This window comes from Lepisosteus platostomus, chromosome 14, assembly GCF_059453375.1.
Source record: "Lepisosteus platostomus isolate fLepPlt1 chromosome 14, fLepPlt1.hap1, whole genome shotgun sequence".
Classification (NCBI taxonomy): Eukaryota; Metazoa; Chordata; class Actinopteri; order Semionotiformes; family Lepisosteidae; genus Lepisosteus; species Lepisosteus platostomus.
Window position 1 is genome coordinate 25936733 of NC_142624.1, and position 20195 is coordinate 25956927.

General features: G+C 40.1%; 1 protein-coding gene across 3 annotated transcripts in view; it reads right to left on the bottom strand.

The window, feature by feature from the left end:
- map3k20a (mitogen-activated protein kinase kinase kinase 20a) overlaps positions 1–20195 on the bottom strand; it is a 47767-nt gene that overhangs the window by 5045 nt on the left and 22527 nt on the right. For all 3 annotated transcript variants that reach the window (XM_088605275.1, XM_088605276.1, XM_088605274.1), the window contains exons 11-16: positions 19909–20044; positions 10304–10348; positions 10070–10100; positions 9465–9604; positions 8115–8177; positions 7776–7868 (exon numbers count right to left, since the gene is read on the bottom strand). In XM_088605275.1, the coding sequence (XP_088461401.1) occupies positions 7776–7868; positions 8115–8177; positions 9465–9604; positions 10070–10100; positions 10304–10348; positions 19909–20044 (508 nt within the window). The remainder of the gene's footprint in view (positions 1–7775; positions 7869–8114; positions 8178–9464; positions 9605–10069; positions 10101–10303; positions 10349–19908; positions 20045–20195) is intronic.

The window sequence follows — 20195 nt, forward strand, 5'->3', positions numbered from 1 at the left end:
TTCCCTATGTTTGCTTCCAGGTCTGTCACGAAACAGCTCATATATCTCACACTCTATAAACTGCTTAAAATAAAATGTCTCCTCCCTTGAACAGAAATGAAACATAATGTCTTAGTCTGAAGGGACTGCAGTAAACATGGTATCAGATTTTATTCCAACATTTCTCAAGTCTGAGTGGTATCTTTAGATCTGGTGGTAACAATTTATTCAGTAGTTAAAACACTGCACTGGTAAGAAAGCACACGGCTAACAAAAAAACATTAAAGACACTGGTACATCAAATGTACTGACCCTGTAAATACTGATAAACAAAAAAAAGACCTATATATGAAAGACACTGTTTAATCAGGTCAAGTTCGGATGCAAGTAGCTATAAAAAATAAGGTCTGTCTTGTAATGTGGAGAAACTCTTTGTCTTCCAGCAGTCAGCATTTTAAACCAATGGCCTTCAGGGTTTCATTGTTATATTATATTGACCATTCCTTAAGTTAAGAGAGAAAGACAATACCAGTTGCTAAGGCAGCTTATAATGTACAATATTTAATATCTGACCCTAATTTTAGCATTATCTGGGCAATTTTCAAGTAATTGTAAAAGTATCATAGTATTACAAGTTACGATGCCTTAATTTAGATCCTCGCAAAGCCTAAGTGGAACAAAAGGCTGTTTTAGTGTCCTGTAACGTATTTTCCAGAATGACTGCTGTAAGTAACGTACAAGACAGCAGCAGGCGCAGAAACTCAAGAAGAGCGACAGACATGTCCTCGACCTGCCAGAACGAAATGACATGAGAAAACAATCAGAGCTCCACTGGGACAGTCCCCACCCCCTGCCTAGAGACAAGGTATCAAGCAGCTGGAGACATCTCTCTCTGAAGAGAGACTCCCACATGGGTAGATCCGCAATGCATGGCAAGAAGCAGAAACTATGTTACAATATGGAATAATCCATAACAAACAATGCCCACATTATTAACTGATTAACTTCAAATGGCTGTTTGACATTGCAAGCTTTTCACTTTACAAAGAATTGAAAGGTGAACTTTATCTTCCTTTAAAGATGTATTTTCCTGTTTTTCTTTGATGCGCCGACCTAAGCATTTGTGCTTCACTTGACGTAGGATCTTTATTTGGTAGCTGCCTTTTTGTACGCCCAGCAACTTGGGGCATAAAGATTCAGACTACCCGCAAGGAACGTAATTAGCAGAACACTCAAAGGCTGTTAAAGGGTCTGGTTCTTTGACATCCCTTTAACTTTTTAAGAAAGCTTGCTGTTAATTATGCTGGAGGAATTGAAGACGGTGACGAGAGTTCTTGCCTAATCAGCTCCTCTGATCCCAGTCGATGTCATGCATTGTCATCCCCTCCATGACCTGTCCCTCTGCTTGCTGGGCTTGGCAAGAAATGAAAGACGAGTCCAGTCCGAATCTTTCACCTCTTCCACATTTACAGCTTCTCACTGGCACACTGTGGCTGCACACACCAGTAAGCCAGTTTGCCAAAATCAAGATGGGCTGCGATTCTGTCACCAGTGTAGAAAATCCTGTGTGTGATGCCAGAAAGCTCAAGGAGACCCACCTCTCAGCCCAGGGAATCAGTCAATCTTGGTTTGAAAGGACAGACAACTTCTCTAACGGCGAATGTGACCACAGGCTGGAAGAGCTACCTTATGGTACTTGCTGATTATAACGGACCTATCAGAAAACACATTCTCACACAGGGACTGTAGGTTTAACCTTGTGGTTTTAGGATGCTTGTCTTAAAGAAAGATTCAACCGCAATACAGGCAGATGTGGGGGAGACAGAAAACACCATAGGATGAGACAGACATAGCAGATGAATATTAATTTCCAGATGCTTTCAGCTTTCCATGAACCTACTTGTATGCTTGCTGGAATCCAACGTTTTTTAAGAGTCATTTGTCTGCTGGGTTGGAGATAATAGGTATTTACTGTATCTCAATGCACTCTTAGGGATTAATTGGAAAGACGACATATAATGAAATCAGCAATGAAACAATAAACAAAGAGTTCCTTTGCTTATTCAGATTGATGATTCCATAAAACAAACCGCATGTGTTTAATGTCTTCTCCATGATTCTGCAAGTATAAAAAACTGCAGAAATGAGAGTGCAGGCAAACTTATTTCACTTTTTTGGAAAGAATCACAATATGCACATACTGGTTTGAAGTGTTGTTTCCTTGCCAAAGGATTCTGCATATTTAATTGAAAAAATTGGTCACTGAGACCTTCACTCATAATACACACGATTCACGTATTGGAAAAATAAATCATCGTGAAGATTCAGAAAATTTCCGAAGGATATTCTCATTGAAGAGGGTGGCACAGTGGCACAGTAGTTAGCATTTCTGCCTCCTGGAGCTGGGGCCCAGGGTTCAGTTTCTGGGGTACTACTGTATCTGCATGGAATTTATATGTTCATGTGTTTTCTTCATTTGCACATAGTGATAGATTAATTGGTTCTTGGGAAAATTGGCCCTGGTGTGAGTGAGTGTGTGTTTTATGTGCCTGCCCGGTGATGGACTAGCATCCCATCCAGGGTGTAGCCTGCCTTGTGCCTGTTCCTTACCGGTATAGGCTCCGACTCCCCGACACTGAACTGTAAAAAGTGGGTAAAAATAGGTGAATGGATAAAGAAGCAGAGTTCTTTACCCAAAGAAAAGCATCAATGATCTGATAGTTGTAGATACTTAGACAGTGCTGGGGCCCTGGGTTCGATTTCTGGACCTGGGCTGCTATCTCTGTGGAGTTTGTATGTTCTCCCCGGGTTTGCTGTGGTGCCCCAGTTTCTTCCAGCAGTCCAAAGGCATACTGTCTGCTGGGAAGACTAGCCCTGCTGTGAAAGTGTCTCTGTGTGTGCTCTGTGATGGACAGGTATCCCCTCCAGGGTGTACCCCCACCTTGCGCCCACTGCTTGCTAGGATAGGCTCCAGTTCCCCTGCGACACTGAATTTGAAGAATGGTTAGAAAATGGATGGATGGATTCATCAATAACATAGCATTGAAATAAAGATGTTTAAACTTGGTGGCCCATATCCCAGACTCTGGCCAAGACTTTCAGCAGCTAAAGATAAGTGTCTTTCTTGTTAGAGGAAATGTTCTACAGATATAAACAACAGGTGTGTTGTGTTTTGGATGAGATAAACAACATCTCTAAAAGTGAAATATGCATGTTACTCAGTATTATGAGTTACTATTTGAACTTAACCTCACAAGGAAAGGTTGCTAGTAGATATTATAGTATATATTTCTAGAGCATTCATTTACACATCATAATAGAAACCTATCAGCGTGATTAATTTAATCATACAAAGCCATACGATACGATGCATTATGCTACATTTAATAAGATAAATCTCTATATTTTTTGTGTGCTCGGGCAGCTTAAGAAAGGACAATAAATAAACTGTATGTCTGTACGTTTCCTGTAACATTTTAAAGCAAATAATGTAAATGTTCCACAATAAAAAAAACATCTGCTAGCCGCCATTTATTTTAAAATGACACATGATCAAAGGACATAGATACGCTGGTAATTTATTGGAGCCCATTAGTATAAAACCTTTCTGTATTCCTTTCTTATTATTCCCACATTTGTTTGGAACTACGTAACAATATATAGGCACTTGCTGCCAAGATAAAAAAAAATCCATATTATAATCACCACTCTTTAAGCAGAAATCAAAATGAAAAAGTGGAATTTCTGGAGTTTTCCCAATTGTTGTCTGCTACAGGTCACAGCCCAGCTATGTTTGGTTCACCATTTAGGGTATACTATTGTATTTGGCTCACAGAGGAAGAAAACAGCCCTGCACAGAGATCATACAAGTGCTGTTAATACACCGTGGCCTTGTCGGTGCAGTGTCATGGCCCACTCCTGCATTGTCCCAAGGGTTTTCATGTAACTAAAAAGAAATCCACAGGAAGCTGTTGGCACAGAAGTGCACTAATAACCCTAACCAGCCTTTCCAAGTTGTGCTGAGGTCTAGAACTGAGGCTTTTTTAATCACTTCGGCAGAAACAATGTCTAGTAATGATGTACAGGACTATAGCTGTTCTAATGAAGATTCATACATAATTCAGAACCTTTCACTTGGCACCACTGTGATATCCTCATTAGCAGAGACCTACAGTGGCTGTCAGATGGTGTCCATACAATCGCAGGCATTATTTTGTCTTTGAGAAGTGCAGCTGCTTCCATGACACCGCCAGTATATAAAAACATGACGCCAGTTTGTTTTATTTAGTGCTAAACCTTCCAGTTTGTAAAAACAAGGCTGACATAGAACCTGACATGAGGCAGGGAAAATAATTAGCTCTCATTTTCTCAACCTCCTATTTCCTTCTACCCGCTGTGTTTTCTACCCACTAAACCACCACATGTCAGTCGAAATGGGAGGCAATTAGCGGGCTCATTTCAGCCCTGCAAATGCACTGAAAAGAGAGTATTTATGATGGGACAATGAACAGCTGAAAGATTAAATAACATTTGCCTTTTAAAAAGAAAATGACTTCTGGCTAAATGGGCAATTTTTGATTATATTCAAACAGCCCGAGAGAAGCATTTTTTCCCCCCTTCGAGACACCCCAACAAAGAACGAGAATGAGGGGGAATGAATATGAAGCATTGCTTTAGATGCTTTAGATGAAAGAATCTTTTTAAATGGCAATAAATGTCTCGCTGCAAAAAATATATACACGGTCACAAAAGTGGTCAATATTAGCTTGAAGCTGATGAAATAATAGACACCGATGTCTATTAAAACTGTCTATTTCTTTGGTCTGGAAAGTATTTACATGCTTTAATGATGGGAAGAGGTATATTTTATTTACCACTGACTAGTTAATACAATACAATGCCTGTTCATAAATATAACTGAAAGCAAATGGAAGTTGATCACTATAATAGTAATCTTAAACACCCTATTTTTCCTCAGACATGAGCTGTAGCTAAGGAGCAGGTACCACCAAGTAAAAAATAGAATGGCTTTAAAATAATACATGAAGAGATGTGGGGGCTATAGGAATGGAAATGATATACGAAGATAAAAAAATAAAGTTACAGAGATATTCCGTAATAATATAAATAATATTAAATAATAAATAATAAAGTTACGTGATGCAAGAGATATTCACTTGTCTATTACACTTTTTTTTGCTCAATCAAATTCTCTAGTATAAACCGAAGCAGAGCTTCCATTGAAAATGAAAACTTAATCCTGTTTATAACATTCACTGTATATACAAACTGCTGCATAACAGAAACCCAAACCCAGGACTAATGGATTTAATCTAATAATTCAGACACAGATATCAAGATATCAAACAAAATCTGAGAAAATGTGAACAAAATGCTAGGAACATTGCAAATTTAGTATTTGATATTATCTTCCAAAGTATAAGCAGAATCCTGGGAGTAATGACACAAAGACCTGATCAGCCTCTGGACAGACTGCTGTGGGTTGTTCAGCCTATTATACCGTGCAGCTGTTACCAGCTGGCTTAGGTTGGCAAGTTGTGTCTTCCTTTGAAAATACTGGCAAGTTTGTTCCACAGATGTTCTACTGGACTCAGTTCTGGATAAACCGCTGGCCAGGTTAAAACCACAACATTGTTTTCCAGAACTTGAAGTCATACCATATAGTAATGGTAATCTTAGCACCTGTGTGGCCTTGCATTATCCTACAGGAAAATCCACACTTTCTGGATTGACAGCGGGAAAATTGTTGGCTCAAGGATTTAATGAATGTATCACCTAGCTGTAAGATTGGTCTCAACACTCTACAAGGAGGTGCCTCCCCACGTCATTACAATTCCAATGCCCCACCTGTGGGCTTGAACGACGCGACAGTCGCCATAACAACTGCCTTCCATGTGGTCTGTCAAGAGCAAAGCAGCTTTCAGTGGCAATCAAACCACTCTACCACTCTCTCTCATTGAAGAGAAGAAGAAGCCCAGAGAAGATGACAGTTTTGTCTCTCAGCTGTCAATGTTGTCCTCTGAACAGCCTCTGACTGTGCAGTTCATTTTCATGAAGATAGTGAAGTAGAGCCTTTCTGCTGGAATCTGTTGTGCTGTAGCCATTGCAATGTGAAAATGACTGCAGCTGGACAAGATGATCCTGGGATGGTGTGGTGATGTAAAGTTTTCTAGGACATGGCCTGTTCCTCACAGAACCAGATTCGTGGTTCCTATGGAGCTACTCTGATAGTCCGAGCAGCTTCTCTTACAGGCAAGCCACCTTAAATCATGCCAATGGCAACCGGCTGATCTTAATTTCTCAATCTGATCATGGTCATATTTTTGCAATTCTTGCTTTCATTAACATTATGTCTTTTTGAAAGGCTATTTATGCTGTTTCTCGATTATTTTGGGGCTCAAACGTCATGAATTATCATTACTTTCATTTGCAGATGCACTTGTCCAGCGTATCTTTCCAAATACGTAAGAATGCAAGAAAAATAAAAAGGAATCACTCAAATACAGTCCAAAATTGGTTAAAACTAAAAATGACAAAAAAAAACAGCAAAGCAGACACATGTTAGAAGTGCAATATTTGTGCACCACAGGGCAGAGTGAAAACAGTGTGTCACTGTACTGTAAACACCTGAAGGATAATAAGGATTTATTGATTACAGCAAAGAAGGTGATTGGAAATGCCATTGTGTTGAATGCAGTGCCAGTCGGTTATCGGTTAGCTGAATGCAAATGTTCTGAACAGGGTGCCGAGATGCTAATAGGTGGTCAGGGATTGAGCAGCTCTGATTTTGAGGGGTGGTTCATTCCTTGACTTCGGAGCCAGGGACGAGAATGAAAGCACCAGGGCCCGGGGGAACAGACAGAGGAAACAGGGAGGTGATGGAGGAGGAGGATCGGAGGTGGGGATGGGGTGGTTAAGATCATGGACTGGGGAAACGAGGAGGGGACAGAACTGTGGCGAGCGGCAGGGCTCTGAAGGAGTTCGGGCTGGGGGAGATGGCCTGGCCTGGCCTGGAGGCCAGCCAGGAAAGCACTGCAATAATCGGGAAACCCACAACCTGAACTGCTTGTGTAGAGACAGCTAGGACCTAGGAACAGTGCTATCAACAAACCTATCTCCTTAATATTTACACTTAAATTTAATATTACGTGTGTCCTCAATCAGCCATTGTGCACAACAAACTTGTGTTTTCACCACGTCTCAGACATTTTGCATTGCTCTATTCTTCTTCGCAATTCCTCTAGTTCTTGCCAACACAGATCTATGTCGATGTTTTACTGGGATTTTAGCCATTTTGTTTTAAGCTAAAAGTTATTTCAGAGAGAACTGCATTTTGTAGTATAAAAAGGCCTTATAGCTTTATCAGTGTGTAAAGAGAAACAATACAAGGAGTCAATTAGATATGACTGGTAAACGTGAGGTTTTATCTTTTGAAACCTTTCATATTGGCTGTTCACATACTGTATAGTATGCCTGACGAAGTTGTACACTAAATGTAATGGATGGTTTCTTCTAATCCAAGCTAAGATGTATTAAAACTTTAAATGACTGTATTATAACCATAGTCAAAGTGGCTGTTATAGTGGAAATCAAACAAAGGCTTTGAGTACATTTGTTACCTTCATAAACCACTTACACAGTAACTCCTGATTCTTTAGCACAGCAGCGTATACGCAAGAATTGGAAAAATAATAATAATACTTAGAATTACTAGAGTAAGTTTTATTAGGCTTTTGTACATTCTTTTCGATTTTACAAAGAGTTGGTTTTCCTACCTCTGGGCCATTTCCAGCTTTCAAATGGTAACCAAACACAAGTTCCAGGTTCACTATTTTCTTGTCATCTTCCTCAACATCTGATTCAGCATCCTACAGAGAGAGAATCAAGTGAGACAAAATGACACCTGGAAAATCTGTGAGACTTTCGGTACTACTGTACCTAATTTTTTAAAACTCTTTAAAGTACTTGTTATCTACTGTAAATATAAATGTGTTTATATGTACGTTTTCCCACTTTAAACAAAACTAAAGGAAGATAACTATTTTGGAATAATTATTTAAAAAACAACAAAAAATATTTACTTTTTAGATCTCAAAAGACGTATAATGTTCTACCTTAATCAATGGTGGAAAATGGAAAAGCCCCAGATACTCATTGGTTAGTTTCTCAATGGCAGTCTGGAAGAAAGGAAAAAATACGAATGGCATCAATTACATTTCATTCAAGATTATTGAATACACACACAGTATTGCAAAAAAAAAAAAGTCTTAGACATTTAGTTTCTCTTGGCACAGGTAGTTTCACTCAATATGTTACTTCTATATGGGGAAAAAGTTATATGGTAATCTTCTGCAGAATCTGTTAATTGGTTTGTTTTAAATTAACTGATTATCCTGACTGATTTGTTTTTTTTTTGTTGTACAAAAAGATGTCCAGTGTTACAAATATACTGAGAGCAACAAATGATGTTAATGACAATTAACACCTAACAATGACTTCTGATTGGTGAATGAGATGGAACTCTTCATACCAGCTGCTCGTGTACAGCCTACTTTACTGTCACCTTGTCGTTGTGATCAAGCTTTTCAAGATCCTGATCGGACTGGAACTGCCAAAAGATAGTGTTGATTTATTTTCTCCCCAACTGTGTTAATAACAGGAAACGGCTATCCAGTAGTTTGGTTAGATCGTAATAAATGTGAGAGAGAGGAGATATGCAGAGTGTATTTGACATAGGTCGCCCGGCTGAGAGCAAAGCAAGGCTTCGCAGTCCAGTCTCCCACTCCGCACTGCGAAGATTAAACCAGGGAGCTGCAGCAGGCTGTACATGGGGCGGTGGGTGGAGTAAGACAGAGATCCACTATAGGACGTCCCAGGTACGAGACTTATATATGTAAGCAAGCGAAGTGTGTAAAATTAGCATCCGGCCTGCCTCTCGAATTTCTGTTATAACATCTGTTATAATTCCACTAAAAGCAGGAAACACCAGTGGAGGCTTTGAGCACGCTTTTGACGATGAGAACATACACATAATGTAAATACTGATTATTTCTAAGGTGTCTTGTCTAAAACTTGTATACAGCAGTTTACACACATAAAACGTGTGTGAATTGTCAAAGATATTTTAATAAGTATGATAGGATTGTTTTACACCAGCAGTGTTCCTACACCAAATCAAATAATGAGGGCTAGTTTGATTAACTAGGGATATTTAGACAAAGTCACATAAAGTAGATCTGGTGGTGAAATGGTTTCACGAGCCATATTTTAGGTGACTGCTTTGTGTTTTATTATCTGTATTGTCTTTAAGTGACTGTTTGCCACAGCACAGCCGGAATCAATTCACACATTACACCAAAAAGAGCCAAGTAAAATGCTACAGTATGCTGACCAATGGCACGTTGTTGATTTAGGGACTAGTGAATTTCTGGTTGGCTTATTTTAAATGCCTGCCATGTTCCTACCTTTAAATGAATAATGTGTCCTTTGGATTTGATGCCCATGTCTTTCATGTCGGTCTCTGTGAGGAGGAGTAGTCTCTTCCCCGTGATGTGATGCTCCTTAAACAGGTCTGCGTAGCACTGCAAGTCACACAGACCCTCTCCTGGAAGAGGCAAGGGCCAAAACAAGAGTTAAGATATGTCCCATCACTTTTATACCTAGTGGTCTTTGTGTATGGAGTTTGCATGGTCTCCCTGGGTACAAATGGGTTTCCTTTCACCTCTCAGTGGCATGCTGGCTAGGTACATTGATGTCTTTAAATTTCTGCCTGCACCCTACAATTGACTGGCTCCCCATCCTGAGCACATTCTTGCTTCTGGGATAGATCCTGGCTACAGCCTTGCCAAGAACAGTACACTTTACGATAGCCGATGGATGAACAAAATCATTTTTAGAGCTCTTAATCTCCAGCCATTGCCTTGCCATTGTTGAAATGTTAAGAAGAGAAACTACAAAATCCTTGTATTACCTTTCACTTGACCATCTACAGTACATCACAACCTTTTACATACATGAACGTATGTCTGGAAGACTCACAAAGTGAATAATTTTAAGGAGACATACATACCTTCCCCAAAAACCTGCTGCATCCAAAAGTACTGTGAATAAAACATTACAAAATGTAAGGTCACAAGACAAGTTCTATTTATCTAATTTATATGTCCGTAATTATAATTTACACTGTATTTATCACATTTATGCTGTGCAACATAAAAAAACAACAAGAAAGAAAAAAATGTTTTTCTAATTCATTTTTATACATAGTTCATTCATAAGTTAATAAAGTGTGACAAATACTTACAACGTGGTCCTCAGCCCAAGAATAAATATCAAGAGATGGAAGAAGCTGCCAAATAAGAAAAGAAGAGATATAATACAAAACAAAATCTGAGCTGTAATAAATAATATTTTCATCTATGGCAAGATTAGTGCAAACATTTCCTTCCTGCGCCACACTCTGAACGGTATTCGAAACCCTTGACTGAGCAGCGGAGCACAAACCGGAGGAAGCAACAGGAAACTACATGCAAGTTCAATTAAAACGGAGAGCATGAGGCAGTTCTTTACACAAAAGGCTTGTGGGAGCGTGGAACAAGTTATGCAGCCATGTTATTTAAAGAAAGAGCCGGATGAGATCCTTGGATCAATTAGTTACCAGCGGCCAAAAGGACGAGATGTGCTGCATGGCCTCCTCTCATTTCTCAAATGTCTTACCTTGTTATGTTCGTGTTTCTAAATCTCTTAAGGGAATGGAAAATATAAAAGGATTTTCCTCAAAATGTATGAATTTCTCATTTTCTTTTTTTTTTAAAGTGACCATATTAATTGTGTCCATATTTCCCCGCATAGACCACAACATCTCTGTATGCTAACAGAAACCAGTAAAGCACAGTTATATCCATCCATCCATCCAATTTCTAACTGCTTTATTCAATACAGGAACACAGCGGACCTTTCATGGGAAGCATTGGGAGCAAGGCAGGATACACCCTGGACAGGACGCCAGTCCATCACAGGGCACACACACAGGCACAGACATGCTCACACGCACACCAGGCCGCACCCCAGGAATTGAACCCAGTGACCCAGTGCTGTGAGGAGGCAACGCTAACCCCTGCACCATCATGCCAGCCAGACAGTAATATTTTTTTCATAAAACCAATACATGTCTTTATACTGTACCTTCACTATGATTTAATGATAGGCCATCTTGACATAATTAAGGGAAAACACATATTTTAATTCCATTACACAGTGTATAAATTTCAGTTCCACCAGAGGACTGTGGATAAAGTCTGGTAAAGAAGTGTATCACCAGAAGACTGGAAAAGAACGCGTTGGTACAGAATTGACCACAAGTCACATGAATAATTACTCCAAACAGTAAAAATGCTCAATCTGAAAGATTCCTGGCCTTGAGCCAAGATGGCTGGCCTCCTGTTAATTGGGAAAAGCAGCTGATTGAATGAGAAATTGGCATTCAGAGGATACCCGGATACACTCTGCATTGAATTAACCACTCCCCTAGGTTGAAGAAATTGCTTATAAGATCAGTTGAGAGGACAGTCTGTGTCTATTGGAGGCCAGGAAAAAAAGAAAGAACACTGCAGTGTTCCTGGAGAGGGAACTAAATTACTAAAGTACTATAATTCCAGAGGGAGTCCAAAAGAACAGCACTGAACACTTAAAACACTAAAAACTAATTTAGCAGTCTCAAGCTGTATGAGGATAGACTGTGTGCCATTCTTACTTACACTAGGAAAAGACGTTTATCTCATGATCAGATAAATGTTTTACCTTACAGGCAAATGAATTTTAATTTTAAATTTATTGACCGGGGTGACAGTGTGGCACGGTGCCTAGCATTTCTGTCTTGAAGCCCTGGGGACCTGGGTGCGATCATTTCTATGTGGAGTTTGTATGTTCTCCCTGTGTTTGTGTGGTTTTCTGCCAGGTGCTCCACAGTCCAAAGACATACTGGTAGGTTAACTGGCTTCTGGGAAAATTGGCCGTGGTGTGATTGTGTGTATGTTTGTGTCTGCGTCTGCACCTGAATCTGGACCACCCTAGTGTGAAGAACTGGTGTCCTGTCCAGGGTGTATTTTGCCTTGCGCCCATTGCTTGCCAAGATGGACTCCAGCTCTCCCGTGACCCTGAACTGGAAGAAGTAATTAGAAAATGGATGAATGGATTTATTTACCATTCAGTTACAGTAAGAATTGTTCATATTTCACCTGGATTAATATAAAACATTGGCATTTCTCTCCTCTTGTTAAAAATGTAAAAAAATATGTTCTATGATACCGTTGGATTAACAACACATATCATTATTAATTTTACAATTAATACACTGATGACAAAAGAAAGATAAGATCACTTTATTGGCCATATACAATTTCTTGGATTAGGAATTTGTCTTTTCGCATACCCCAGCTTGCTCTCCACGAGACACACAGACAGGGAGAGAAGCTTGGGGTCAGAGCGTAGGGTCAGCCATTTATACGGCGCCCCTGGAGCAGCTGGCGTTAAGGGCCTTGCTCAGGGGCCCAACGGATTAGGATTCCTCTACTTGCCACGGGATACCCCAGTGGCTCTGCAGTAAAATCATCAGTGATTAATCAGGATTCAGAAACACAATCAGTATTGTAATTCCACAGGGAACCTCAACTGTAAAGGGGAAGTGACATTCTTTCCTGGAATCAAAGTAACTTTGTGTGGTTTCCATATATAAACTGAGCTCAGGAGTAACATTACTCTATTTGTGTGTGATTTTAGAAAAATACAGACATTTCGGTTACTGATTAAAGGCTTTTTTTTACATCCTTTTGGTTAATCCATCATTCATGATGGTGACTGACGGTAAGACGCTGAGGTAATGAAATCACTTGAATGTCAAATGTAGCGAAAGTCATAAAAGAGCAACGCAGGCGGTAACCCATATGTCCCATATGTCCTGTTTGTGAAATAAGCAAGACCTCAGTGCCACCAGTATGTCACCCGCTGGCTGGGGGGGTTCACAGCCAGCAATTTCTTACCCTTACAACAGGCCACGATCTGGGAGACCCCAAGTCACATTGCCTTGTCGAGATTGACACATCATTCCGCTCCATTAACGTGAGCATTTTTTCCACACTGCCAGTTCCAGGGCCCCAGAAAGATCGGTGTTGCAGGTACAGTACCCGCTCATTAACAGCTCATCTGTGAAGAGGAGGTTTAACAGCCACTGTCTGCAGGTCCGGAGACCACATGGCCCAGTGTTCACCAGGGCTCATCAACGCAGCAAGGTGGTGAGAACAACTCCTCATGTGAACTCACCAGCAGTAGAGCCAAGTTCTGTGTAACAATGAATCTGGACCGCCCTAATGGTCCTGTTAAGTACAACATAGCAAATGACGGAGGAGGTCTAAGTGTGATAGTCTGGGCAGCTTACATCTACTCAACAGACCTGAGACCCCTTTACCCCTATAGGATGAACCATCTACAGGACAAACATGTGGCATCTACAGTAGGGCTCACAGACCCATGAACAGGCACGTGCTTGTCCAGGCTCTACAAAGGGAAAGAATCCCACTAGACAGGATCTGAAACCTAATGCACAGCATGTGCTGCAGATGTACAGCGTACTGTATATTACTCCCAGTGGTTGCTACACATGCTACTAGCCTGTGGCTTTATTACAGTACACTGTAGGTCCCTTCTTGATCAGCCCAGTAGGTGATCAATGTTAATCAACATAAATAATAAATGAATAATAATAAATAAATTGAATTACATCATGACTGCTCAATAACATGCGAGTAAACCTTATACAAACAAGATGCATCTTCCTGATATCTTTGCGATATTTATTTTTAATAAATATGCAGATTTACAGCATGTGATTTTAGTGTCTTTTGACATTCAGTTTGCCGTCTGGAAAGCAAGGAAGACCACTGATCCAGTGGCTTTAAATCACCTTGGCCTGAACAAACTAGACTTTTCACAACCTTAATGGATGATAATAGATGATAGATCTCACATGGGTAGAAGAGTGAATGTACAGAGATAAAGTTGATCATTTGTTTTGGTGTAAATGACTTGCGTAATTGCTGAATGCAACTGCAGAGACTGAGGGGAGTAATTTGAACCTCTCCTATTCAAGCAAACAATAAAGATATTGGATATTAGAGTGGAATATGTTATTTTATGCTTCATGCCCTTTGCAGAAGCTCAGAGAATCTTCCAGAATCATGTTGCTCATTTCATCCCTTTATCACACAATAGTTAGGTTAGTGTGTATGAATACTTAAGCCTCTTGAATGGATTCAGTGAAGGTCATTGGAGATCCAAACAAACCAGATGGACATCTTAATGGACCTTTTTCACTGCTGATTCATCCATCCATCCATTTTCTAACCACTTCTTCCCGGTCAGGGTCGCGGGAGAGCAGGAGCCAATCCCAGCAAGCAACACAAGGCAGGGTACACCCTGGATGGTTCGCCAATCCATTGCAGACACACACTGGGAAAAGGGCCAATTTTCCAAGAACCAATTAACTTATCTGTATGTTTTTGAACTGTGGGAGGAAACTGGAATACCCAGGGGAAACCCACACAAACACGGGGAGAACATGCAGACTCCACACAGATAGCACCCCAGGTCCAGAACTGATGCTAACCAACGTGCGACCCTACTGCTGATTCAGTGATATACTGTATGATATCTATTCTCAAAATCACCTGTGGCTGTTTTCACATGTTGGGTAAAAGCAGCTGTATCTTCAAGAAAAGGACAGATACCCTTTAGCCAAACAGCATGAAAAATCACAGGAACAGTAAAATAATTCAAAGATTAAAACTATGGTAGGGTTAAAAAGAAACAGAAAACAGAAAAAAATCTTTTCATGTCAAAAGTTTATTGAAAAATAAGTATATAGAAGAGAAAGCAGCAACACAAGAGGAGTTCACATCAAAACAAACATTTAGATAGATGTGAAATATAAATAGGATTGTACAAATTAAAATTTAGCATTGAAAAAAGTGGTCAAGCCTCAATGCAGTGCTTATGACATTGCACAGCTATCATTTTAATACTTGTGTGAAACATTATAAATTCCCGATTTTTTCACATATTGTTTGTTCAGAAGTTGGTAAATTACTGTCATGCCATTAAATAAGCAAGAATACAAAAAAAAATCCAACACAGCATATAGCATACAGTCTGCACATCTGAAATGAAACAGTTCTTTTCACAGTGTTAGGTTCTGCTGGTCTGCAGGGTTAGTATCGGCACCAGCTTGGATTACACAAGTCACTTTCTTTCAACTTTTGCCAAACACTGCTGTCCTGTTACAGTATATATAGTACACTGATACATGACATAATCTACTGAGGGGGATGGATAAAAAAATGTTCTTCAGTAGTAGTTTATTTCAGCTAAATTGTCGTACAGATTTACCTTTGGGCCTCATTATCATCTTTTAATACAGAAGATGATATTTTTAGTTCAATACTGTTGTTTGATCTTCTGTTGGTGTATATACATATAGTTCATGGTTAATGCCTGTAGTAGATGGGATAAAAAAATGGATTCTAATGAACATCAACATTATCCTCAAGTAATCTCTCTGGAATGCAGTAAATGTCTATAGTCAGATCATAGTTATTTAAATTTCCATTGGTTGCAGGCATGTGGAAGACCTGGATTGAACTGTAAGGGCCTAAGAAGTAATTAATCTCACCTGTGTCCACAACTATGCTTAAAAATACGTAGTCTTACATTTCCCAATTCCAGTTTTACTGCACTGAGCATCAGATGGAGACCAGGCAGTCTGTCAACACAGGGCTAACTTTGGCTCTGTAAAATTCTGCTTTTTTACAGTTTATTTTTTAGTTAATTTGGGACACAGAAACTTTCCTGCCTTTTTTCCCCAGTGTTGCTGGCAGGTTTCTGGAATCCTCCAAAGTCTCAGGACACAAAATAGTTGGATGGGTGTGAGGGGAAGGAGGGGTTTGATTATATAACAGCAATCCATCAATTTTCTTATCACATCTTCCAATTCATGGTCGCGGGGAGAACTGGAGCCTGTCCCAGCAAGCAACGGGCGCAAGGCAGGGTACACCCTGGATGGATCGCTAGTCCATCGCAGGGCACACAGACGCAAACACAGATACACACACACTCACACCAGGGCAAATTAACCCTACCAGTGTAGTAGGACACTGGAACACCTGACAGAAAACCCATGTGAATATGGGGAGAACACACAGACTCCATGCAGATAGCACCCCAGGAACTGAATCCATGCATCCAGCTCTGCAAGGCAGCAATGCTAATGTTAAATAGAAGCATATGTATGAAGAGGAGGACGTGTATTGAGAAATGGGACCGGACAGTCATGTACCTGTACGGAGTGGCAGCCCAGGGAAATATTTGGTAAGAGTAGATACTTAGGTTGAACACACATCAAAATAGTAATCTGAGAGTTTCTTCAAACTGGTAAAAATGACACATTTAAAAAACCAAGGGTATCAAGCAAACCAGCTGAACAGGGGGTTCTGAATATTACATTCTAAAAATTAACAACCACATCTGTTAAGGTCAAAAGTGGACTGCTGCCTTCTGGCTCATCAGCTGTATAACACAGAGTTCTGATGATGAAATGTCCTCTTGCAACGGAGAAGGTGACACATTACGAGGGACTCTCCTTTACTGTAATCACAGGGCAAAAACCAGCTGAACAGCTTCAGAAAGAGGCTTCGAAAAAGCAGCCACCTAGTATGAATTAATTTGCATTCTTCTAGAATACAAACACACACACACACATATACACACACACACACATCAGCTGCAGTGCTTTATTGCCCAAACCTCTTCCCTGGGGTGCTCTGCTGTATAATGGACACAAGCTATCAACAAATCAAAATCATTTCTGATTCACCAATATTGGAAAAAAAACTACCAAGAGGCAAACACTCTGAAGCTGTCATGTGATGCTTTTATAATGCCTTAAGGGGCATCACACTGATGATCACCTGCTACTGTGCTTGACAGTTCCCAATAACCCTTAAACATATACAGTATGAACATCTCCAGTTTCTTGGAAATGCTTACAAAGCATGTGGATCACATTTTAGCTGACACCATATTGATGTGCCACTGATCTTTAGGAATGACCATCTTCTCTTATACCAAATGTTCCAATCATACCAGATATGGGTAAACTTCTGTCAAAAAACACTGAATGCCATTTAATGTTCTCACTGTTTTTTTGGGAAATATCCATTGTCTCACAGGGACATTATCTCATTGTATACCCAGGGCTGTGTGGCCTAATGCATTATTAGACAAATATAATGCATTAGGTTGCTAATATACTTGAATTTCAACTAGTAATACATCTACTTGTAACTTCATATAACCAGTTTTATAATGACATAAGTATTTAAAGGTATTTCTTTGTCCTGTCTACCATCCCATTATTTGTTCTATGTATAATTTAGTCCATACAGTACATTAATCATATAATTAAATAGTTTCGAATTTCAATACTGTAGGAACCTTTAAGAACCCATGTTCACATTTTTATTCAATTATGCAAACATGGATTTTCCTTCTTTAACAAAACAATGTATTATTACATTTACAGTGTCTATATATAATAAGAACTTTTATAAGGACTAGAATAATAGCGTGCATCATATTAGTGAAATGTCAAAATTAAAAAGGTTCTGTAGCACTTTTTATAGTCTTTATGTCTTTTTGGGGATTCAAACCTAGGTGTGCCCTTTGAAGTTAAGAAAATACTGCAAAGTTGCTCTTTTCCCAAATACATTGCTCAGAATCTAAACAGCATCACTCACAAAAGTAGGAAAAGTCAATTTTATGCCTAAGCCTGCTTGCATGATTATGTTACAGCTGACATCACTGATATTTCTGTGTGTTTTTGAACATGCAATGGCTGAAGGCAGTTAACAAAACTACTGACCACAAGTTAACTGTGAGTTAAAACACATGTCAAATCAACTGAAGGATGTAAATTGCATACCCCACCCTAGTTGGGCAACAATAAAATCAGGCATGATTAGTCGCTGTCATCAGACCAGTCAAGCTGACCCAACCCCACTGTCATGTTGAGTTTTCTTCCCTCTCTCACACTGGTGGACTTGGAGGAGTTCTGTTTGGCCTGCATGTTAATCTGCATGCCGGAGTGCAAGACAGGTCCTGTCAGGTCCATTGACAACATATTCCCAAAGCCCTTCATCATGGCCTGCAGGCTCAGCCCATCAACCTCCCCATTACTGGCGGCTGAGATCTGACAGGACATCTCGGTACTGTTTGACTCCTCTGTCTTAGACTCATAGAAAGACTCTTCAGAAATCTTTGCAGCAACAGGTAAGAAAAGCTGAGAGAAAGAGGGAAAGGGTGGAAAGAAGTAGAAGTTAAAATTAGCGCATAAATCAAAGGGAAAACTAGATACTGTCGGCCACCTGTTGTTTCTTAGGGGTAAGGTGCTGATCTTAGTACAATCAAAAGAAGACTGAGATCTATTTAAATCAAATTAGCCTTAATTTCTCCAGATTTAAGAGGAAGTGACTGAAGTTCAGTATAAAAGTTAAGTTATAGAGGATACAAAGAAAAATAGGCCAAGGCCAAGTTTACAGAAATGACTGGATAAATAACTCAGAATATTGAATATATCTCACTATAATTTCACAGTCTTACCAGATAAGAGATAAGAATAGTTTTCTGTGCAGGGGATTATAAAGAATCCAAAGACTGGGTTCTCTTTTTGCAGTTATATAAAAACAGGTCTGAAAACAAAATAAAAGCTGTACAATTAATTATAGGCTTCTTTGAAATTTCTGTATGGCACTATAATTCAAATGAAGTACTATTTGTATTGTAAGACACGTCACAGTAGAATGACAAGGTTCTGAGCAATTTCTGGCATTCTGCTTATAAAAAAACATGGTCATGTACTGAAGTAGCAACTCCCCTTAAAACTACATGCGGTAATAAGATTTGTGCAAACATTCAGCATCTGCTTACAATCCTGGTATAGCAGAAGGATTCCTGTGATTTCACAAGGCAGATGCAGATGCTACAAGCTACAAATCCCCTTCTAAATGCTTTCAGTCCCCTCACGACAACACCTTGTGTATTCTTGTGACTGCAATGTTTGCAAACATCCACCAGGTGAAACCCCAGGCCAAGACTGATATGGGTAACAGCCATGCAGTGCAAGGTGACAAACAACAGACATATTACAGCAGCCAAAACCCCAATCTTAATCTGTCCACACCTCCCTTACACTCCCTCAGTGCACTGATTTAACTATCACAGTTGTTTTTTCCCTGTGAAATGTTAAATGAGCTAGATAGCGGCACACAATTGTTCTTCGGATTCTCTGTACTCAGTCACAACAGCTCTAAAACCAAACGTTGGGCAGCGTAAGTACATGTCATTCTGGTGAGTTCACCCAATTGTGCGCCTGCGGAGAGACTTAAGTGGGATACTTCAAGGAAAACACCTTAAAAAGTGAAGAAAGTCGTAGATCAGTGCATTGGAAATGTGTCGTTATTTTGACATCAATTACGACTATCCTTCTGGTTGTATGTAGGTGTCATTCCCTTTCATTTCGAGTACCATAAATGGAAAGAATGGTCTGTTTTGGGTATCATTTCCCTATCAGCCGTGTGGTTCGTTTGCCTTGGAAAATGTTTTGAAAAAAGGCGACAGAACTCTTCTAGAAACTGTGGGACACCATGGCAAAGCATATGCATTCACAAACAAGAACAAGACGGGCGAAACCAGGGAACAAGGTGCACAATTACCATGCGCATGTACCGTGACAGACTGTGAGAGAGCATCGCATCTTTAAGTGGGCAGGATTAAGTGGGATGCCAACACTGGGGCGTGACTCACCGGCGAGTGGGACTGTTCAATCAGCTTGCGCTCCCACATCCTGAGGCGCCGCTCCCTCTCCCTCAACTCCTGCTCTTTCGTGCTCAGGTCTCGCTCCAGCTTCTTCAGCCTTTCCAGAGTGGCCTCGATCTCACACCTGCCAAGAACAGGCCAACGCTTACTGACTGGCAGGCAGGCTGAACGCCCTAGACGCCACCTGAACCATTCTAGCATTCTGTGTCGGGGCAGACTCCTCCTCTTTTATGTCTAATTGCTAATAAATGCTTAAGATCTCGGGCACAAACCTA